Here is a 22,596-nt window from a genome sequence, read left to right as displayed (position 1 = left end):
AGGTCCACAAAACGGGTCTCTAACTGGAGTCTCCCAGATCATAGATGACTGTAATGACTACTGAACTAAAAAATCTCACTCTGTTGACCCAGTCAGCAGCTTTCAGACAGACTTCACTGACTACTGAACTAAAACTTTACTCATCGCCTCATTGCAAACAGACCTCTACCTATTTATACACCCATAACACAGAGACAGCACAGCGTGTAACATGTAGGGAAGAACTTGAAAGGTGATTCATGTGTGAATGTGTGAGGGTGAATATAATCTTTTTTAGCACCTAGCACAAGTGTTTAGGTTATAAATGAGGAACTGGACCTGTGGTCAGTCTGAAACAACACCATCATTCAAACCAACATCACATAAACCAACCAGTGCGCTTAGGCATCAGAGTTTTGTTTGTCAGAGGGTTAATTATATGTCTGTGACTTTTGAGTAGTACAAGAAAGACGGGGAGATGAGAAAGTCACGACAACATAAAGATCACAGGAGGAAGATGGTGTCTGGGTTTTTCTCTTGTAAGTAGTGCCCATGTTAAATTCACTTCCTATTCCCCCTCTCCACCTATAAAACCTGTAACTGAATTCAATACTGTTTTTTATACCTTCTTATTTGAGGTTGATCTCTAACAGAAGACATTTCAGGCTGTTCAGTGTAGGATGTTCCAGAGAGGACTTGACAGATGCTCAGCTCCTCTCTGGATATAAAGAGACCAACAACATCACTCTAAAACAAAACGTCTCAGGACTACTGGTCTGCTCGGTCAGGAATCACGTCAGTAGTGTCTCAAAAGAAAAGAAGATATCTCCGTGCGGCGAGACTGAACATAACTAGAAATCAACTTGATAATTTGATGATTACACTGTACATTAGTCACAGTTGATCTGTTTGTTGCCCGTAGGTTTCATATTCATCAACTGCACCTTATCCGATGAGACAAACATATCACAGTGGGTGTTTACAGCCACTAACACCCTGTGTATTGATCCAACAACAACCCCTACCATGATCACAGACACTACAGCCTCCACTTTGGGTGGCTTACTAGAAAGCTGAAGTGAATTACAGTTACAATCAAAGACACATTAATGTCTAAATGTGCTGAAAGTGTCGATTAATGTTAAAGGAAAATGTCACATTGTGAATAGAGCTTATATTATCATTTTATTACTGAAACTCATTTTGATGCTATTTGGAAATTATTGTACTGTAGATTTCCATATCCTCACTGTCCAGCTAAAACCTTGTATCTCCAAATTTGGTGAGTTAGAATTTTTTTTAGATAAACTGAGGGATTAAGAACAATTAATCCTTCAGTTTGTCTAAAACATTTTCTTACTTCTTTTATTAAACCAATTTAAACACACTGGATTATTGAAATATGCACTGTCAAAGGTTGATGTTTTGGAAATACATGGTTTTCACTTTTGTACAGGTATGTTGAATTTAGTGGCTACTTATATTGTAAAAAAATCACTTTTGTATTTAAAGCTTTTTATTGACAAATTTGTTTGTATTAAAGCTTAAAATATGATTTTACAACATATAAAATGCTGGCATGTGAACATATATGACTGAAGTGTTTGACTTAGAAAAGAGTGAAATCATTTATATTTTTCTTTGTTTCTGTCCAATCAGAATTTAAAATATAGGTCTGAGGGGTGCTCCAAGGTGGATAAAGGGATAGTCTTATTTCGATAAGCTTCGCTAATTTAAGGGAGAGTTCCGTTCCATCAATGTGGTTTACATGATTCCCAGCTCAGTAACCATGGTAACTTCAGCAGAACTAGTCTGCTCCGTAGCAGGCTGACAGTCAAGTTTAATTTAGCTGTGTTAAAGAATGTCCGATGGGCAGAAACAGTCTCCTAAAAGACGGTTGTGTCAGGTGTATTGACACTTGCATCACATATTCAATTCATTTACAGTCAAATCTATTTGTATAGCACCATGTCTGTGTTTGGAAACATAAGTTCAGACATTTTTCTCACAATGTGACAAGCATGAGATGTATGTGTTTACTTTAGTTACAAAGACCATATTAATAAAAATAATGAAAATCAAACCACTGTCACTGTCTCCGAAATAAACCGAATATACAATCGAACTCTATTCATATAGCAAGAGTCATTCATCAAATGCAACTACAAGTTTTGAACTTAAAAAGAGCTAAAAAGAAATAATAATAAAATTATAAAATGAAATAATAAATGAAAAAAGACGCCTTATTCATTTCCCACCCGCACTCAGCATCCTCAGAGGCACAGCAGGCAGGTCTTCACGGCATGCAGATGGGTAAAAAAATAACAGCCTGAAGCCAATAGGTTAATTGACAGAGGTGTAGGCTATATAAGCAGTGCATCTAAGGACTACAACCTTTCCGACCAACAATGGCATGTCCGTTCATTGATGACCCTGTGGAGGAAGGTGCTCAGATCCAAGAGTCTTCAGAGACAGGAGCAATCCACTGGGCTTCTCTGATGAGTACCTTTGTAGTCTGCTGGAGCCACGTATGAGGAAGCACACCCACCGTAGCCAAGCTTTGACCACAGTGCAATCTGTCTGCATAGCTCTGTGTTTCGTTGCCTCTGGGACATTCTTATACAGTGTTGGTGATGCAGAAGGTCTTGTGGAGGCAACTGTATGTAGGGAAATAAGACGGGTATACCTTGCTCTCAAGCAATACCTCAACATCTTTATCACTTTCCCATCTGGAGACACAGGAAATCAAGGAGGCTTTTTATTCAGTTGCAGGTATGTGACCGTTAAAAAACATGTAAAGTAGCCTGCAGGCTGACGTGTCTCAGTATTGACTTAATACTCTCCTTCAGGCTTCCTCAATATCATAGGCGCCATAGACTGCACCCATGCGCGTATCCAGGCCCCATCTGGACCTGAGGAGGCAGATTATATCAACAGGAAATGTTTCCATAGCCTAAATGTACAGGTATGTACTGGGGTGCAGCTGCCCATACACTGTCAGGCAGAATAGTAATAATAGGATCTGTAAGAAATGTGCAAATCTGTGTTAATAGATCAAATTAGCTTTGATGTCGACACTTCTTTGGATGAAAATCCTGTTACCCTGGCAGTTGTTCACAGATATGTGCAATTCAGTGTCACAAAGAAGCACCTGTACTGTACACAGATAGTGTTTCACTTTACCTTATCAGAATTACACAAATACAGATAACAAATCAGTTATTTCCTTTCTTAACCAAATATGTCATAGCACTGACACTCTACGTTGCAGTGAGACTGCCTGCAATGTTGCTGGAGGAGCAAATGGGAAGACACTGACCCAGCCCTTCAGGAACACATGGATGGAAGAACAGTGAGGGACCTTTACAAGGTCACCTTTGTTTTGGAGTGATCCCTTTTATTTGGAAGTGTAGCAAGTATAATTTTGTACTTTGTATTGAAGTTAGTTATTTATTGACTCATTTTGTTCAAGCTGTGAAGACAAAAAAAGAAAAAGAATTAAATACAGTCCAGACCATGGCTTTCTGCTGTGTTTAAATTTATACTTACATCCTTCTCCAGTTTCTTAATTTCCAGCTTCAACTTCTTAATTTTAAGCTTCTTGTATTCTGTGTCCAGTCTCTGGTTTTCAGTAGTGAGGAGCAGATGGCTTGTAAATTGAATGGATATCCTGTGAAAGAGACAATGTGTCAGTGAGTAGCCAATTATGTAGTTGGTAGGTAATATGAATAGTTACTTACTTCATTCCTTGCTGACAAACTTCTTGTTCTGGTCACATCCTGCAGCAAGGTGAATGGTTATACACAATTTGTAGAATGCAGATACATCCAAAACATTTCACATTTGGTCTTACCTCTGGCATTTCTGTGTCTGCAGACATTGGACCTTTTCCAAACTAGCCCCTACCCACTTCCACTTTGTCACGGAGTGCACTCTGTTTGTAGTCACACTTACAGCTGAATGAAGTTCCATTCATTAAGGTGAAGGGTATAAATACAGCGGCAAGCTTTGGGACAGACTTCCCTCGGTCAATCGGACATTACATAACATTCGTAACCATGGTATCTTGTTATCAGTGTCCAGGAGAGGTATAACTTGCATCACTCCAGGGCTCGTTCTGTTGTTGAACGAGCTTTTGGAGTGATGATAACACGCTGGCGAGGCACACTCTTTAAGGCCCTGGAGGTCCATCCACATTTTGCACCAGACATCATTGTTTGCTGTGCATTCCAACACAATCTTTGCATCCACATGAACGATGTTCTGGAAGAGATGGAGGACCTCTCGCCCAAAGAAGATCCCCAGAATGCTCCTCCCATTGGTGCAGGTGGACAGGAAAGGCATGGAAACCACATCAGGGACAGGATTGCTGCCTATCTGTCTGCACCTGTCCAGGTGCCACAGCACTTGCACAAGCATGATTATTTGTGAATTTTGTGCATTTTGTGCTGTGTTTTTTCTGTTTTTTTGTTTCTTTTTTATTGTGTTTTTGTATTTAAGTTGTGGGCAATTCTCATTTCACAAAAAATGACAGTCCTGATTTTGTTAAGTGTCCAAATAGCCCATTAAAACTGCACAAACTGCCCTTATAAACCTGTGTGTTTACTCTTTTCATCTTTAGCACTACAAAATCACTTTTTTCTAACTGTTGGACCATGAAGATATTCTGCAAAATATGCATGTCAGTAGGGGCCCTACATGACAAAAGTGAAACATCATCATATGTTAACTTATACCACTTCCATCTAACCCCAAACAACATAAATGCAATTGTCAGGCATGACTGTAGTCTTACACTCCAGTTTGTACATGTTTATAAATGTGATACACAGATAATATATTTAAAATGCTAGCATGCAGTTGTTGCCCTTCATAGCCTTCTCACCTGGGATATGATGACATTTCCTATGTTGGAAAATACTTTCCTTTAGAACTGCACCTGTTTAATATTTGGGGGATAGACCACATCAGTGCACTCCTTTCATACTCATCTTTTGTACAAGTGAAGATAAGCCATTCTGCAGACATGCCGTTGTCAAGATCCATTTTTAAAGAACACTTGTTATGCAATAATTCAAAATTTGTTCCTTCTACCTTTACTATCCACATTCAATTTGCGGGGTTATATTTGCATTTACTACATTTTGCATGTAACTGCCAATACAATGACACTCTAACACTGCAAGTATAAGTGGAGTACTAAAAGCCTGTTTTGCATTACTAGAATTTATCTGTGATCATTAATAACATTTATGTTTTCCCTGGCACCTCAGTTTGTGGTCAGAAGTATAGTGTAGATAATACAGGTCATGAGACTAATTGGGATATAACAATAAGAGGTTGTGAACATTCTTGTCTCAGGAGATATGAAGGATACACAAAGGGATTGTCAATTTTCTTTAGTTCATTTATTATTTATCCATTGCAAATGAAATAAAGACCCTCCTTCACAGGAGAAACATAAGTTATGTATTAATAATATCACTAATTTTAAACAAACAAACACATACATATATACATGAACATAGATAAATAAAATAATATATATATTTATATATATATATATATATAAATAATAATTCAAACCAAAAGACTTCACATTTTGTCCACCATTTCCTCAAATAAACTAAGGAATTTTTCTGTTTGTTGTGTAATCTGCTGGCGTCGCTCTTCTTCCTTGTCCGCTTCTTTCTGTAAAAATCAATCAGCAGCTCAGTGGTCACACGTTTCTTTTTGGCAGGTGGAGGCTGGGGGGGTTCAGGTGAGGATGAAGATGTGCTAGGGAGGGAAACAGGATCTGATGGGGTTAGGGGGTCACTGGGGCTGGAATCGGACATTCTGAAGGGAGAGGGACCTGGGAGTATAGTAGGGCTTGACATGCATGAGGCAATGAGAACAGGAGGAGTTACAGATGACTTGCACCCCATTGCCTCATGCATGTCAAGATAAAATGACCATGTGGCTGGGGTTTCCTCCCCCTGGTCTGTTCCAGACCCAGTGGGAGGCCTTCTCAGTTCCTAGTGCAAATAGTGACACATATTAGAAATCACTACAGCATTTAAGACAATAGTCATTTCACTCTGTTACAGCAAATCTACCTTGTACTTCATTTGATGTTCTCCCATTTCTTTGAGACTTGTTTGGGTGACACAACACCCTCAAGGTCTAATTCCTTGATAATGAATCTGTTAAGCAATATGTCAGAGAGGATAGTGAAGAAACTGTTATGGTCAGAAACATCATCTTTTATATACAACACTAATAATAGGCTACATAAACTTATAACAGTGTGGGCAGTGAGGTGGCATTCACTCCACAGTAGGCCTAAGCCTATAGAGACAAATAAAACTTACTCCCAAGCTTCTTTGGTGGCATTTCTTTTTCTGGTGAACATGTTTTCATTTTTCACTCTGATGTGTATGAGCTGCTTTGTTTTTGCAACAGTCCCTGTAAATATACAACATTTTACAGTCAAATGAACACAACATTTTCTACTCTAGAGACAGCTATATTTGATCCTAAATACAATATAACCTTTACATTGTTAACGTCTGTATGACAATATTAAATGTCCATCTTAGTTTGAGCAGTTTAAGATTAAATGTGTTTACAGGTTGTCACAAAGAACTTCCATTTGTATGGAGCGTCTTCTATGACGAACACAATAGATGTTGCACATGCTCAGTAAGTCAGCATCGATGCAGGCTCACTGTTGGAGGAATTTATAACCCACTTCAACACCCCGCTAGTTGGTTTGGGATGGCACTTAATATGGCAGACCCTCCACATGAACATGCTAATGGAGTGGAAGTAGGTAGGGAGAGGGTGTGGGAGCTAGTTTGGAAAAGGCCCTTTGTGTCCTCATCTTCAAGGGTACTAGATGTGCTGGCGCCATCTCCCTGCAGATAGATGAATACTGCGGTTGTCAAAGTGAAAGGAGACAGATTTACATAAAATGCAGTGTTTTGACAAAGATAAGACATATTCACACATGGGTCAGGCCTTCAGCATCTTGAGTTGGGGGATCCAGCAGGCAAATTATGTCCCCACTCACTGAAAGATATAGGCCAACTGTTAGTTATTATCACTGAGAGACTGATACCTGTGGAGGAAAAGTAGCAGACAATACCTTGTACACGTGTCTCCCGAGCTCCTTGGGGAACGACTTCTGAGGAGTCCCCTCAATTAGTGGTTGCCCCTTGTTGCGGCTCAGCACCAGCTCCTCTGCAGGTGTGAGGTCCTCTGGTGGAGGTCCCCCACCAGTAGCATTGGCTTCCATCTTTTTTTTGGGTGGCTACAAAGTTACATATTTACAGCTCAACAAGTATGTTAACAAATACATTTCACATTTCATTATAGGCTACTTACCACTCTGGAAAATGTTTTTGTATTGTATTTTGACTTGTTGCCCGGTTCTGTTTTGGCTATTCAGATTGTTCCTGTTGAGATGCAACAGTGAAGAATGAATATAGGTCAAGGGTTACAAGGTCAGAGAAGCTTCACACACTGCACCAAACGGACCAAATAACAGCAAAGTAGTTATTTAAGATAGCCTATACCATTGTTTTAAACATATATCTGATCTTATCTAGCCTACTGATTATATAGCCACAGTCTTAAAGTATCTAGTGATCTGAATGTTCATTTATTAATAAATACAAATGAAACAATAAGTAGGCTTGTATAATTTATGCATTTAATCTGTCTGCAAATGTTTGCCAAGCCATCTCCCTCGCTTTGTCGATTGCAACAGTTTTGCTCTTTTCAGTGATGACGTCTTTATATTCTTCATATAATTTCATCAGCAGGGTTTGTTCCGCTGCTGAAAAGAACGCCGCTCTCGTTTTCCCCTATCAGCAACATAGTATCATCTTTTCAATACTCGACTGTTCGGGGTTGCTTATGTACCCCGTACACACGCACACATGATGATTGTTCAAGTCTGGCTAGATTTAGCATTGACTCGACACGGCTGAATCATGTTAGTGGAACAGCTTGAGGCTTAAGTGAAAGTTGATGTTAATTGAATCCAGGCTATATCAAGTACGTGCAGCTTTCTTTAGCTGCGTTGATGGAACACCCCTCTGATTTGCTCCCATGTTTACACACATTACTGATGTAAACAAACCTTTCAAAGCATTAAACATTAAGAGCTTTAATGTAGTTGCTTTCTAGTGCTGTTATAAATTTAGAAACAATTAATGAGTTTAATCAGTTTTGTGTTTTAAATGTGGGTGAGCTGCCCTTTTGTTGACATTTTTATCACAGATTGTACCTTTAATGCCTGCTGAGAACTGAGTAAACCCCCCAGTCTCATCACTAGTATAAGTAGGTGTGAGGTTTCCCTCTGCTGGTTAACAGGGGCATTACCATTATTTATGAGTAGTTCTGTATTCATAAAACTCTGCTGAGACCAGCAAAAATAGATCAAATATTTACATGCTTCAGTTTAAGTTCAAATAATGATCAGTTGAGCATACTGAGCAATACATTACTCTACATCATAGAGTTATTATACTTTACTGAAACTCTCTGACCTTCTAATATTGGGTGTAAAATACTGTATGTATGTTTATTGCTGTGAGTGCAATGTCAGGAGAGAGAGAGAGGATGATGTGACAAAGTTGAGCTTGACACCAGGAACGTAACGGACAAATGATGTGACACCACTGCTGGTCAACAGCATAGTGTGAATGTCATTATTTTTGCACCTTGTTGCGTGTTTTTCTGTAACAAATGAGGAACTGAAATAATCAGTAGAGTTGAATAATCTTCTTTCTTTGCCATGTAGTGAATGACAACAGCCACAACCATCACTCACACCAACTGTTATATAAACAATAATGTCTTAAAGTGAAGTTTGGTTTGACAGTTTTAATAATCCAAAGACTCGCTTGTGCTAAATTGTCTTCTACTCAATTTCCCCATAACTATAACTACATAACTAATAAATAGTCAAGATGTTGAACGGTTGTCATCATCAAATCCCAGTTTGATGGCAGAAAAATGTGTTGTTCAGTTTGTCAATGAATTTAGGAATTATGGCATATTGTTGCTTTTTTTTAACGTTATTTTTCAGTAGTTCATGGACAAGAGATGAAGTCATTTGACAATAGACATAACAATGTTCCTGTGGCTGTAGATTGGTTTAGAGATTTTATGTGGTCTTATAAGGATATTATTGCAAATAGCCTTTACTAAAATAAAGGACACAAAGAAATTAAATGGTTGATAAAGAAAGTTCAAACCTGTACAATATGCTGTTCTGCCACTATAACTAGAGGATGATGTTTAAAAAAGTAATAATTATTGCATTATTATTGCAAAGTATTCAAAATCACAAGATAAAAACTCAAATCCTCACACTGATATAAATGACTAAATGGTGTTTAAGTTGATCACAATCCTTCATTTTCAGTTAACATAATATTTAACTGTTTAACCTTCAGTGTTTACCTGAAATTTCTTCTTATGAAGCTTTTAAGTCGAACTGAATATTATTCTCCATCACTCAGATACAATATATGTCTTGCACTTTGCATATATTGCACTATGCCTTTTTCATGACTGGAGACTTTAATGATTAACCTGAATTTAAAATACAGTTTGTTGTGTTTTTATGAGCTCAACATGCTGTTATAATAATGACCTGTCAGTGGATTCATGTGAAGGCTCTCTGTCATGTTGGAGGTTAAAAAGAGAAGTAACACCAAGAACCACTTCCTTTTCCCCTCTCTGTCTATAAAAAGATAAATAAAAGATAAATAGAAACAACGCTCTGCTTGGTCAAAGTCAGAACCGCGGACTCTTCAGTTGTCTATTCAAGGTAAATAACTACTTTTGCTATTATTAATCTTACAATTTAGTTTGTATTATTCATAATAAATCAAAAGCTTTATCATTTGAATTGTAGGTTAATTAATAAATAAAATACAAATGACTTTGGAAAATTAACTAGGTAAATTCACACAAATACACATACTACTATACAAATACTATTTCAACATTTTACCTTTGCAAACAAACATTTCACATGAAATACTCAAAGTCTGCCACATAACTACAGTATAGCGTTACATTTCCTGAATCATTTTATTCTATAGTTCTGTATATGAATTTACATTGTAAACACTGAATATGTTTAAGGCCACATTAAGAAGTCATGTGAGTGTGTTTCTCTCAGCTCCTGTGTCCTCTGTCCTGCTGGACTCTGAGTGTCTGTCCCAGGGAGAGATGAGGGTGTCCTGCTCCTCTGAGGGAGCGGACAGTCCTCAGTACAGCTGGACTCTGGATGGACACACACTGACAGACACTCAGCTCCTCTCTGGAAATAAAGAGACCAACAACATCACTCTGAAACAAGACGTCTCAGGATGACTGGTCTGCTCTGTCAGGAATCACATCAATAGTGTCTCAAAAGAAGAGAAGATATCTACCTGTGGTAAGATAGAAAATAACTAGAAATCAGCTTCATAATTGATAATTACACTGTACATTAGTCACAGTTGATCTGTTTTTTTGTCCGAAGGCTTCATATTCATCAACTGCACCTTACCCGATGGGACAAACATATCACAGTGGGTGTTTTCAGCCAATAACACCCTGTGTATTGATCCAACAACAACCCCTACCATGAGCACAGACACTACGGGTAAGGAGACTGGCATCATTGTGTCAATTAAACCCTCCACTAATATCACACTCTACAATCAAACTGTGACCAACTCCAGCAGAGATGAATCATGGTACATTAATAAGTGAAAACTAACTAACATTATAGTGTCCATTAAACGCTCCACTCTCATCACACAGACCAGTACCGTCTGTTGTACTTTGGTAATTGAAAAATAACTTTTCTGTCACAGTGCAAACCTGACATGATTTTTGTGTCTCTGTATCTGAACAGATAATTCGCTGCTTGTATGCGGTTTGCGAGCAGCTGTTGTACTTTCTCTGTTGGTTGGGATTGCCATCTATTTTGCTTGGAAGAAGAAGAAATACAACAAAGTTGAAACCTCCACCAGACCACGAATAAAGGACCATCCAGAGAACTCCTTCTCAATGGTTGAATTGTGAAGTTCTGCATCTGAATGTTAACTTTGTGAAACCATCAGGATGGTTTTCACCTTCTGCAGTGATTGGCCATGTGTCTTTATAGGTATAAAAAATGACAGGATTTACTGTGAAATCTCTCTCCTGTTTTTATTCTTTACAAAACTACTTCTGCCACTGTGTTCACAGCTCAGCAGCTCGCTGTGAGTACCTTTAGAAAGAAGTCTTGGTGAGTGTTTCCTGCATTCATCACAGTGCAAAAGATGGGCTCAGTGCATCTTTTATAAAGATTTAAAAAGTAAACAGACCTGTTGTGAAATCATCAGTGTACTGCTGCCTTTAGAGAGTGGTAAAGCCTACAGATCCCCACGACTCTGCCTGTGATCATAGAACAGAGGAAACATTACAGTTGATACTGTCTGTTGATAATGTACAAAACTTTTTTCTTTCATTACTGCTGAAGTGAATTACAGTTACAATCAAAGACACATTTATGTCTAAATGTGCTGAATGTGTCGATTATGTTAAAGGAAAATGTCACATTGTGAATAGAGCTTATATTATCATTTTATTACTGAAACTCATTTTGATGCTATTTGGAAATTATTGTACTGTAGATTTCCATATCCTCACTGTCCAGCTAAAACCATGTATCTCCAGATTTGGTGATTTTGAAGTTTTTAGATAAACAGAGGGATTAAAAACACTTAAAGTGGCTGTTAGCCATATTGTCATTCTGTTTAACTTCCTGTCTGTTCTTGCAGTTAGCACTTCCCTCCCTCGTCCCCACGTAATCACATGAACGCACAGCCGTCTTCACCACAGTATCTTACAATATTAGTCACAGCAGCAATAAAGAGCAGCTGACTAACAAATATCCATAGCTTACCTGCAGAAGCAGTACAGCTAGCTGTGCATTGCTTTTAGGTTTTTCCAGCGATCAAAGGCCCCACTGACATTAATGAAGGTCTCGTATGACTCCTGTCTCTTTTTTTTTCCTGGCTGCTTTCTTTTCTTCTTTCTTTTCCTCAGCCGTCTTCTTTTGCTTGGTGTATTTGGTTGTGTGAGCTGTTCCTGAAAATGCTGGAATTGGTAGTTTCACCTGTTCGGCCATGGTCAGTCACACTTAAATTCTGCTGCCTGCCTGTGAACGCTCAGAGAGGACCACCTCTTTGTGGAGTTCTCTGTCCTGATTGGATAAAGTGAAAACAGGATACCAAAAAAATTATTTTCTGTTTCCTTCAGAGCGGAGGGACTGGGAGATCCATGTTATTGACCAAACACTCTATATCAGTGATGGCAATCACAGTGTAGAGCTATTTAACATTTATTTTAACAAAAAAAAAATGCTTACAACACCGTTAATCCTTCAGTTTATCTAAAACATTTTCTTACTTCTTAAATTAAACCAATTGAAACACATTGGATTATTAAAATATGCACTGTCAAAGGTTGATGTGTTGGAGATACATGGTTTTCACTTTTGTACAGGTATGTTGAATTTAGTAACTATATATATTGTAAAAATTGCAGTTTTGTATTCAAAGCTTTTTATTGACAAAATTGTTTGTATTACAGCCCAAAATGTGAATCTATCACATATAAAATGTTGGCATGTGAACATATATGACTGAAGTGTTTAATTCAGAAAAGAGTGACATCATTTATATTTGTGTGTGTTCAGAATTTAAAATATAACAACGTATCATTTAAATCAGCGTTGTGTTTTAAATGTGGATGAGCTGCCCTTTTGTTGACATTTTTATCACAGATTGTACCTTTAATGCCTGCTGAGAACTGAATAAACCCTCCAGTCTCATCATTAGTATAAGTAGGTGTGAGGTTTCCCTCTGCTGGTTTACAGAGGCGTCACTATTATTTATGGACAGTTCAGATTCATAAAACTCTGCTGAGACCAGCAAAAATAGATCAAATATTTACATGCTTCAGTTTAAGGTAAAATAATGATCAATAGATCATACTGAGCAATACATTACTCTACATCATAGAGTTATTATACTTTACTGAAACTCTCTGACCTTCTAATATTGGGTGTAAAATACTGTATGTATGTTTATTGCTGTGAGTGCAATGTCAGAAGTCTTTAAGTATTACTTGACATTTGCATTTTACCAGTGTAGGGAGACATAATCTAATGAGATCAGAGAGAGAGAGAAGGATCATTGATTTTTAAAAACCCTTTATTTTTTTAATAAATAAGGACAATGTCAACAATACATAGTTACCAGATTGAACAAGACAACAAAAAGGTTTTGAAAATGAGAAAGATAGAGAGAGAGAGAGGATGATGTGACAAAGTTGAGCTTCACACCAGGAACATAACAGAGAACCACTGCTGGTCAACAGCATAGTGCAGCACAGTGTGAATGTCATTATTTTTGCAACTCATTTGTTACAGTTTTTCTGTAACAAATGAGGAACTGAAATAATCAGTAGATTTGAATAATCTTATTTCTTTGCCAGGTAGTGAATGACAACAGCCACAACCATCACTCACACCAACTGTTATATAAACAAAAATCTCTTAAGGGGAAGTTTGGTTTGACAGTTTTAATAATCCAAAGACTCGCTTGTGTTAAACTGTCTTCTAATCAATTTCCCCATAGGTATAAATAAACAGTCAGTATGTTGAACGGTTGTCATCACCAAATCCCAGTTTGATGGCAGAAAAATGTTCAGTTTGTCAATGAATTTAGGAATCATGGCATATTGTTGCTTTTTTAACCTTATTTTTCAGTAGTTCATGGACATAAAATGAGGTCATTTCAATCAGGGGAGACTTCATTTTTTTAAGTGACAATGACTTTATTGAACATGCATAATGAGATGAAAATGTGAAAAGTCTTTGGCGATTAGACGCCATCATGATGTCACCATATTCATAAGGAGGGAAGTTAAGGCGTGAGTAGAAGAGGATATCCCCGATAGACTGTAGACACTGGTGGTGGTGATGAATATGGGAATATTGGGATCTGGATGATGAGGAGAGGAGCGGGCTTCTGGTGATCTCGGATCTGGCGCTGACATGATGAAGTGAAGGTGAAAGGGGCGGCGGAGGGTCGTGATGATTCACCCTGAAATGACAACGACAGAGAGAAGAACAGATTTCAAGTTTGTCAGCTAAGACGTGATAGGCTGATAGAAATTGTGGCGGAATTTGATTTGTTAATTAAAAGTAATCCACCTAATCAGCTGATACAAGAGCAGGAGAAACGGTGAGAGAGAGAGAGAGAGAGAGAGAGAGAGAGAGAGAGAGAGAGGAATGAGAATGAATGAATGAGTGATAAATAGTCTTCCTGCTTGAACTTATGCTAAGCTCCATTTGCAAATAGACATAACAATGTTCTTGTGGCTGTAGATTGGTTTAGAGATGAAACATTTTATGTGGTCTTATAAGGACAGTATTGCAAATACCCTTTATTAAAATAAAGGCAACAAGTAAAGGACACAAGGGAAATAAATGGTCGATAAAAAAAGTCTAAAGCTATACAATATGCTGTTCTGCCACTGTATCTAGAGGATGAAGTTTAAAAAAGTAATAATTATTGCATTATTGCTGCAAAGTGTTCAAAATCACAAGATAAAAACTCAAATCCTCACACTGATATAAATGACTAAATGGTGTTTAAGTTGATCACAATCCTTCATTTTCAGTTAACATAATATTTAACTGTTTAACCTTCAGTGTTTACCTGAAATTACTTCTTATGAAGCTTTTAAGTCGAACTGAATATTATTCTCCATCACTCAGATACAATATATGTCTTGCACTTTGCATATATTGCACTATGCCTTTTTCATGACTGGAGACTTTAATGATTAACCTGAATTTAAAATACAGTTTGTTGTGTTTTTATGAGCTCAACATGCTGTTATAATAATGACCTGTCAGTGGGTTCAGGGCAGTTTGAAAGGTTGGGAAAGCAAGTTTCAGTTAAATTTGACTTGTTATCATTTGATTTAGAGATGACAAACAATATATAATCTAAATGCTTATTTTATTACAATGGTGAGACAGAGAGACGACAAATGACACTGTCAGTCTCAAATCCTCTTTTAGTGTGAAGGAGGGATGTTTCCTTTTCTTCCACTGAGTCCATCACACATATGAAGGCTCTCTGTCATGTTGGAGGTTAAAAAGAGAAGTAACATCGAGAACCACTTCCTTTTCCCCTCTCTGTCTATAAAAAGATGAATAGAAACAACGCTCTGCTTGGTCAAAGTTCCCACACGTTCTCCTCTGAAGCCGATCACATACAGGACTGTATTTCAGGCTGTTCAGTGTAGGATGTTCATGTTTTCTATTCAGTAAAGTAGAGAAGTTTGTCTGAAAGCAGCTGACTGGGTCAACAGAGGCTGAACAGTGAGGAGACATGGAAGCTGTGGTTGGACTGTTGGTGATGCTGCTCGGAGTCTCTCATGGTGAGCTGTTTCACTATTTGACATATTAATATTGGATTTAACGTTATATGAATAACATGTTGTGAAACTATGACTTTTTATGCAGCTGTAGGATCAAGTCTGATCACTTTTATAGATAAATCCAGTTCTAAGAATCAATTGACAAATGCAGCAGTTTGAAACTGATGTTTCTGTTTCTCTTCGGTTCATCAGGCTTTTAAAAAATGTCACAAAAAGTTGTTTCTTGGAGCAATAGCAAATCTGGATATCAATTCCACATCCATATGCATGTACAGTAAAAATTACAATTATTATCTACTACAGGTGAATCTATTAAATTAAACTTTTAGGATAAACGCACTTCTTTACTGAGAGATCAGATATTTAATTAAATAGCTAAAGTAACAAACAAACAAACAAACAAAATGCACTCTGTTATATCATGCTTATAAAAACAGTATGTTTTTTTAATCGGAAGCACCATAGAAATTACTAAGACTTAAACTTAAGATGTCTTGTGCATTATTTTATACAAATTCCCCAAAAACATATAATTTCGTATTTTTGGAAAAGTTCATATCTCCAAAAATAAATTTCTGTGGATGTGAAAAACATATTATGAGTTTGTAATGAATGTTGAGATTAATTTACTAAAACTAGACTGATCTAAATGACTAAATGTGAGTAAATATTATCATTAACTGACAGGTCCGTGTAATGCTAACTGTGCTCTGAGAGAGACGGAGTTGTTTCTGTTTTAAAACATGAATATTTGCACCTGCATAAAACATTGTCACAGTCATTAATTTAGTTGAAACAGAATGACCACAGTTGTGATAATAAAAATTTTTTTTAAACTATTTTTCTATTTTCCAGGTATTGAAACCTACTGTGATGGCAGACAGGATGGAGCTCAGTGTTATGGAGCTCTGGGAGGAACTGTGGTGCTCCAGCTGATGGACAACGCCTCAGAAATATTTGGATACAAATGGAATAAAAACAAAACAACAACAATACTCAGTGGGAGAAACAATACGATTGTGTCTAATACGATGATGGACAGATCCGTTTTTACTCCCAGTAATGGAACATTTAGGATAAATAACCTGATCAGGACTGATGGTGCAGAATATACCCTTATAATCTTTGATTTAAATGGACGTGATTCAGGACAGTGGACTCTTCAGTTGTCTATTCAAGGTAAGTAACTACTTTTGCTATTATTAATCTTACAATTTAATTTATATTATTCATCATAAACCAACAGCTTTATCATTTGAATTATAGGTTAATTAATAAATAAAATACAAATGACTTTGGAAAATTAAACCAAGTTAATACACTTCAACAAATACACATACTACTATACAAATACTATTTCAACATTTTAACTTTGCAAACAAACATTTCACATGAAATACTCAAAGTCTGCCACATAACTACAGTGTAGCGTTGCATTTCCTGAATCATTTTAGTCTGTACTTCTGTATATAAATTTACATTGTAAACACTGAATATGTTTAAGGCCACATTAAAAAGTCATGTGAGTGTGTTTCTCTCAGCTCCTGTGTCCTCTGTCCGGCTGGACTCTGAGTGTCTGTCCCAGGGAGAGATGAGGGTGTCCTGCTCCTCTGAGGGAGGGGACAGTCCTCAGTACAGCTGGACTCTGGATGGACACACACTGACAGACACTCAGCTCCTCTCTGGAAATAAAGAGACCAACAACATCACTCTGAAACAAGACGTCTCAGGACGACTGGTCTGCTCTGTCAGGAATCACATCAGTAGTGTCTCAAAAGAAGAGAAGATATCTACCTGTGGTAAGATAGAAAATAACTAGAAATCAGCTTGATAATTGATAATTACACTGTACATTAGTCACAGTTGATCTGTTTGTTTGTCCGTTTGTTTGTCCGTAGGCTTCATATTCATCAACTGCACCTTACCCGATGGGACAAACATATCACAGTGGGTGTTTTCAGCCAATAACACCCTGTGTATTGATCCAACAACAACCCTTACCATGATCACAGACACTACGGCCTCCTCTGTGGGTAAGGAGACTGGCATCACAGTGTCAATTAAACCCTCAAATCAAACTGTGACCAACTCCAGCAATGATGACCCATGGTACATTTACATTAGTAAGTGAAAACTAACTCTGCTGCAGTGGATTCATTCATGGCTTTTTCTCTTTTTGTCCCATGTATGTGTGCATAAAACACCTTTCATTAAGAACATGGTTACTGAAAGATCTGTGTTTCTCTTGTGTCTTTTATTACTAATACCAGTTCTAGCTGGTGTCCTCTCAGCACTGGTAATTCTGTTAATGGTCGGGGTGGCAGTCGTCTGTCGTCACAGGAAAAAGCAAAACAACAAACCTAAAGGTACAAAGTTTCTTTTTTCATCACTGCATTAAAATATCATTGTTTTTTGTCTACTTGTAGATTAAAGGAATAGTTTGACATTTTGAGAAATCTTTCTTGCAGAGTTAGATAAGAGGATCGTTTCCACTGTTCTTTAAATATGAAGTTAGCAGCAAGTTAGCTTAGATTAGCACAAAAACTGGAAACAGGGAAACAGCTAGCCTGGCTCCATATGAAAGTGTAAAAATCTGCCTACCAGCACCTCTAAAGTTCAGTGATTCATGTTATATCTTGTTAATTAGTGAACTTTAGAGGTGGGAGGATTTTTAACCTTTTTGACAGAGTCAGACTAGCTGTTTCCAGTCTTTGTGCTAAGCTAAGCTAACCGTCTCCTGGCTATCACTCCATATTTAATGTACAAACAGGAGAGTGCTATTAGTCTTTTCAAGTCTACTGCCCAAAATGTCAAAGAATTTCCTTAAAAATCTATTGTTAGCACTGAGTATGTGTAGTCATGCAGTGTTTAATGTGTTCCTCCCTCCACTCTACAGAAGAAGATGACCAAGAATTGACCTATGCTGATGTCAACATCGTGCAGCGGCCGGGGAGGCAGATGCATCAGAAGGCAGAGATGGAGGTGGAGTACGGCCAAGTCAAGTTTTCAGGGCGACCTCAGCAAACTACCGAGATGGAGGTGGAGTACGGCCAAGTCAAGTTTTCAGGGCGACCTCGGAAAACTGTTCAACCAAAAGAAGATGAATGTGTGTACGCTAAGGTCCGCAACAGCAGGTGATATGCAGTGTTCAGCATTTTTACAAAGACTGCTGAAGGCAGATGGAGGAGGTTTTTGTTAAGATGCCTAAAGGTCTCTTATCTTTATTTCATGAGATTTTCAATGAGAAGAATACAAGCCATCAAAGTTCACAGATATTATTATTATTCATTATTTTTAATGTACTCTTGGGTTATGACTGGCATCAGTATGAAAACCTGTCAAAGGAGCTCAAACATTCAGGTGCATCATTTAAATCACAGTGTGACTAATTTTTATAGACTAGTTTTGTATAATGTTAAATATTTTCTTTAAATATATATATTTTCAAGTAGTCCCTGATTTATCCTCTTTTTTTAATCTTTACATGATGTAATACATCCTTATTTTTACTCTTTTCTAATTTATAAGCATATTTACATTTAATTCATTGTTAAAACACTGAAAACTCGCAGTGCACAGTGTGCTCTTACATTGGTTTATGAAAGCTTTTGTGCTGTGTGTGTTGGGACTTAATCTCATATTTGGCCACACCTCTTCCCTCAGCTCTCTAGAAGACCAAAGATAAGTTTGCATGTAATGTCTGGTCTCTTGAGAAGTTCACAGTAAGCATGAATTTGTTTCCATTACAACACTTCTGCTTTTTCTTAGGCATGAGATTCCATTCTTGCAATATTGTTTTATCATTTGCAGTAGATTTTTTAAGACTACATTATTACCTTTATTTATTACAGGGTGCTCATATGAATATGAACAGGTTGTGTTGTCCTGCTTAAAGTTACTTCATTGGGGGAATTTGTAGATGGAGATAACATGTAGTCATTTCAGTACTAATTACATTATTATATCTCAGAATTGCCTGCAACTACAATGTATGGAGTTTTTGCTTCTGAAATTTGATTTTTTAATAAAGCGAGTTAGCAGAAAAAGAGGAACATCTTTTTAAAGCAGAAGTGTTGTTCACAATTTTTGTCTTTTTCTGTTATACTGAAACAGGGGAGAAGTGAGACAGCTAAATGAAGGGGTAGTTCAAAATGAGAGTGACTTAACAACTTGTCAGTTTCTTTTCACAAGATGTGTTTATCAGTTAACACCATCTGGTTACATTTTCTTTATTTTGCTTGATGCACTTCCGATGTGTCTTTGTCTTTGTGGATTCCAGTTAACAAAGTACCTCACAAAACTAAAAGACAGATATCCATATTACTCCATATTACTTTCAAATCTGGAGGAGGAACAAATCCACATTCTGAATATTTATATTAATTAAGTTGCTGACTTAAATTGCTTGATGTCCTGTATTAACCAGAAGTTAATTTGAATTAAATTGATGTTTTTAGTTAATTACTATTGTGCAGGTGAATGTGGGATAAATGTTAAAACACTGAGCACATTCATAGCAGCGATTACATACTGTAAGCAACTATTACCTCGCAAATAAACCTATATTCTCAACAAGAAATAATAGAATTACAGTAGATATATATCTACTAGGGATGTGCAGAAAGCCCAGTATTTGTATTTGTATCTATATTTGTTGAAGCAGCAAAATTAATTGTATTTGAATAAAAGTGGAGAGAGGCTTAAAAATCCTGGTTTTGTTTTTATTACACTTTCAATTTTAGAAACTTAAAGTGTTACAATAAGTGTTCATAAATAAACTACCTCACAAAGGAGGTCCACAAACCGGGTCTTGAAGTGGAGTCTCCCAGATCATAGACGACTGCACTGACTACTGAACTGAAACTTTACTCATCGCCTCACTGCAGACAGACCTCTACCTATTTATACACCCATAACACAGAGACAACACACTGTGTTACGTGCAGGGAAGAACTTGAAAGGCGATTCTTGCTTTGCACTTTTCATTTATTGCCTATTTTTTACAACCTAACTTTGGACCAATTTATGGAAAACATTTTGGAGAAGTAACTTAATATTCCCACACCTGTAAGTAGATGCAGGTAAAAACTCAATGTCCTTGCATCTGCCAACAGTCTTTTGGCATGGCTGTGACCAAACCTTTGATCTCTCTTTTTTCCAACTCAGCATCGCCCTCTGAAACATGACCCGTTTATATAAAAAACTTTTTAGAAAATGTCTCTCATGAATTATATTATTTCATTTAATTTAGCTTGGTGTTAGTTTTGTTCATTTCAGTGTTGTTCTTCTTCATCACATTTTATTTCTTTATTAAAATGCTTTTTAACGTTGGTTGAGTTTTACCAACTAGTGTGTGCTATTTTCTTCTTCTTCTTCTCTTTTTTGAATTTAAAATGACACCATGTGCTTAAATTTGACCTGAGCAGTTTTTGTTGTTCACTTGCTGTGGGTTTAATCAAAGATAGAGGTTACATGATTGGTTTGATGTGAGAGTTTGGGGTTACAGGTTGACAGCCATGACATGCCATTCAGCTGATTCACAGTGCCATAAAATAAGTGTTTATGGCCCATGATAGTTGTAGTGTTCTAAAACAACCTGAGATAATCTTTTAGTTGAGCCCACTTCTTAAAACACAGTTGAACTTCTGACAGCATAAAGGCAGGATAATAAAGCTGATCCAACAATCTGGCATCTTTTTACCATCTGATCAAAAAGCCATTTTATTTTATGGGGACCAAATTACTCAGCAGTCATTCTGCTTTTGATCCAAAGACATTCGACTGCTGTACTTGAACTCTGAAAGATCAGACTGAACCACGATTAAACATTTATTTTTTTACCTATTAAAAAAACTTGTTATTTTATGTCGTGACACAGTCATGTCATGCTACCTTCTATGCCAACATTATACAACTATAAAACCTAAACTGGTGGCTCCTGCCCATTCTTCAATGCTGAGCATGTAAGTTTCTGATTGAATAAATGCTTTGGTGACCAATAATTTAATATTCATAGAATTTATCAATAGATCGTAAAATAAATATTTTAATCAAGTTTGATCAGCTGACATCAGCAGGGGGCCTGTTAAGGCCACTGACTCTGTTTTCTAGTTTGAGTCCACACTCTGGTTGTTGTACATGAAATTTGAGAGTGACAGAATCTACTGAGAAACACAAAGAGAGAGAGAGAGGATGATATGACAGAGTTAAGTGGTGAACTTCAAACAAGCTTTCATCAACCGGACCAACAGGACACGTCTGAGCGTCTCACAAGGACTTTTTGGAGCATAGTGTGAGCATTTTTTTTTTTTAGCACAAGTGTTTCTGTTATAAATGAGGAACTGGACCTGTGGTCAGTCTGAAACAACAACCATCATTCAAACCAACATCACATAAACCAACACCTTCAAAAAAGCTTTGAAGGTGGAATTTTACAGTTTGAAGGAGTCAATGATTTACATTTCAGTGAGGATTTCAAATTCAGCTGTGATACAAACGTGATGATCCACAGACATAGTTGTGCTAAACTGGCCTTTAATCTTTCCCCCATGAGCACAAATACACAGTTTACATGTTGAACTACCAGCTGTCATTCTAAAATCCCAGTTTGATGGTAGAATACGGCCTCCTTTATTGAATCGATAATGTTTTTTCTGTGTATTAAAAGATTGATCAATCACTTGTTTTGCAGTTTGTGTCTTAAGTTTTCAGTTGTCCTGATGTCTTTTGAGCATCATGGAAGGGAACTGAAATACAGCAGACAACAGCTGCTAGGTTGGTACTGCATGACTGACATGAAGCATCACTGTCACCTGTGGCTTGGATTGTACCTCATCGTCTGCCAAATTAAATGTAAGGTTAGTATAAAGTATAGTATCAGAGTTTTGAGGCTTAATGGTATGTCTGACTGTTGAGTAGTATAAGAAAGATGGAGGAGATGAGGAAGTCATGACAACATAAAGACCACAGGAGGAAGTTGGTGTCTGGTTTTCTTTCTTGTAAGTAGCGACCGTGTCAAGTTTCACCTCCTTTCCATCTCTCCACCTATAAACCCTGTAGCTGAATTCAACACTTTTTGTACACCTTCTTCTCTGAGGTTGATCTCTGACAGAAGAGATTTCA

At 37.2% G+C, this 22,596-nt stretch overlaps 1 protein-coding gene and 2 long non-coding RNA genes across 3 annotated transcripts; 2 read left to right on the top strand and 1 right to left on the bottom strand.

The window, feature by feature from the left end:
- Nucleotides 1-3,534: 3,534 nt before the first annotated feature.
- Nucleotides 3,535-4,049, bottom strand: LOC122990277. The gene is made up of 3 exons (XR_006405296.1): nt 3,833-4,049; nt 3,720-3,758; nt 3,535-3,649 (listed from the first exon to the last, which is right to left on the bottom strand). It is a non-coding gene; the product is annotated as an uncharacterized LOC122990277 (long non-coding RNA).
- A 5,728-nt stretch (nt 4,050-9,777) lies between these two features.
- LOC122990274 lies at nt 9,778-11,403 on the top strand. Its single transcript, XR_006405295.1, has 3 exons — nt 9,778-9,805; nt 10,163-10,420; nt 10,508-11,403. It is a non-coding gene; the product is annotated as an uncharacterized LOC122990274 (long non-coding RNA).
- A 3,641-nt stretch (nt 11,404-15,044) lies between these two features.
- On the top strand, nt 15,045-18,932 carry LOC122990270. The gene is made up of 6 exons (XM_044363543.1): nt 15,045-15,474; nt 16,330-16,653; nt 17,016-17,273; nt 17,373-17,597; nt 17,745-17,840; nt 18,371-18,932. Exons 1-6 carry the CDS (start codon nt 15,426-15,428, stop codon nt 18,610-18,612), a joined length of 1,194 nt encoding a protein of 397 aa, XP_044219478.1. The 5' UTR covers nt 15,045-15,425; the 3' UTR covers nt 18,613-18,932.
- Nucleotides 18,933-22,596: the final 3,664 nt, after the last annotated feature.

The sequence above is a fragment of the Thunnus albacares genome, chromosome 10 (assembly GCF_914725855.1).
Source record: "Thunnus albacares chromosome 10, fThuAlb1.1, whole genome shotgun sequence".
NCBI lineage: Eukaryota > Metazoa > Chordata > Actinopteri > Scombriformes > Scombridae > Thunnus > Thunnus albacares.
This window is presented reverse-complemented; position numbering and strand designations above follow the sequence as displayed.

Excerpts from the sequence above, each read along its gene's own strand:
- LOC122990270 (XM_044363543.1), top strand. The coding sequence starts at position 15,426 with ATGGAAGCTGTGGTTGGACTGTTGGTGATGCTGCTCGGAGTCTCTCAT. Across the intron at positions 16,654-17,015 it reads TCTTCAGTTGTCTATTCAAG|CTCCTGTGTCCTCTGTCCGG; the intron begins GTAAGTAACTAC and ends TGTTTCTCTCAG. Across the intron at positions 17,841-18,370 it reads GCAAAACAACAAACCTAAAG|AAGAAGATGACCAAGAATTG; the intron begins GTACAAAGTTTC and ends TCCACTCTACAG.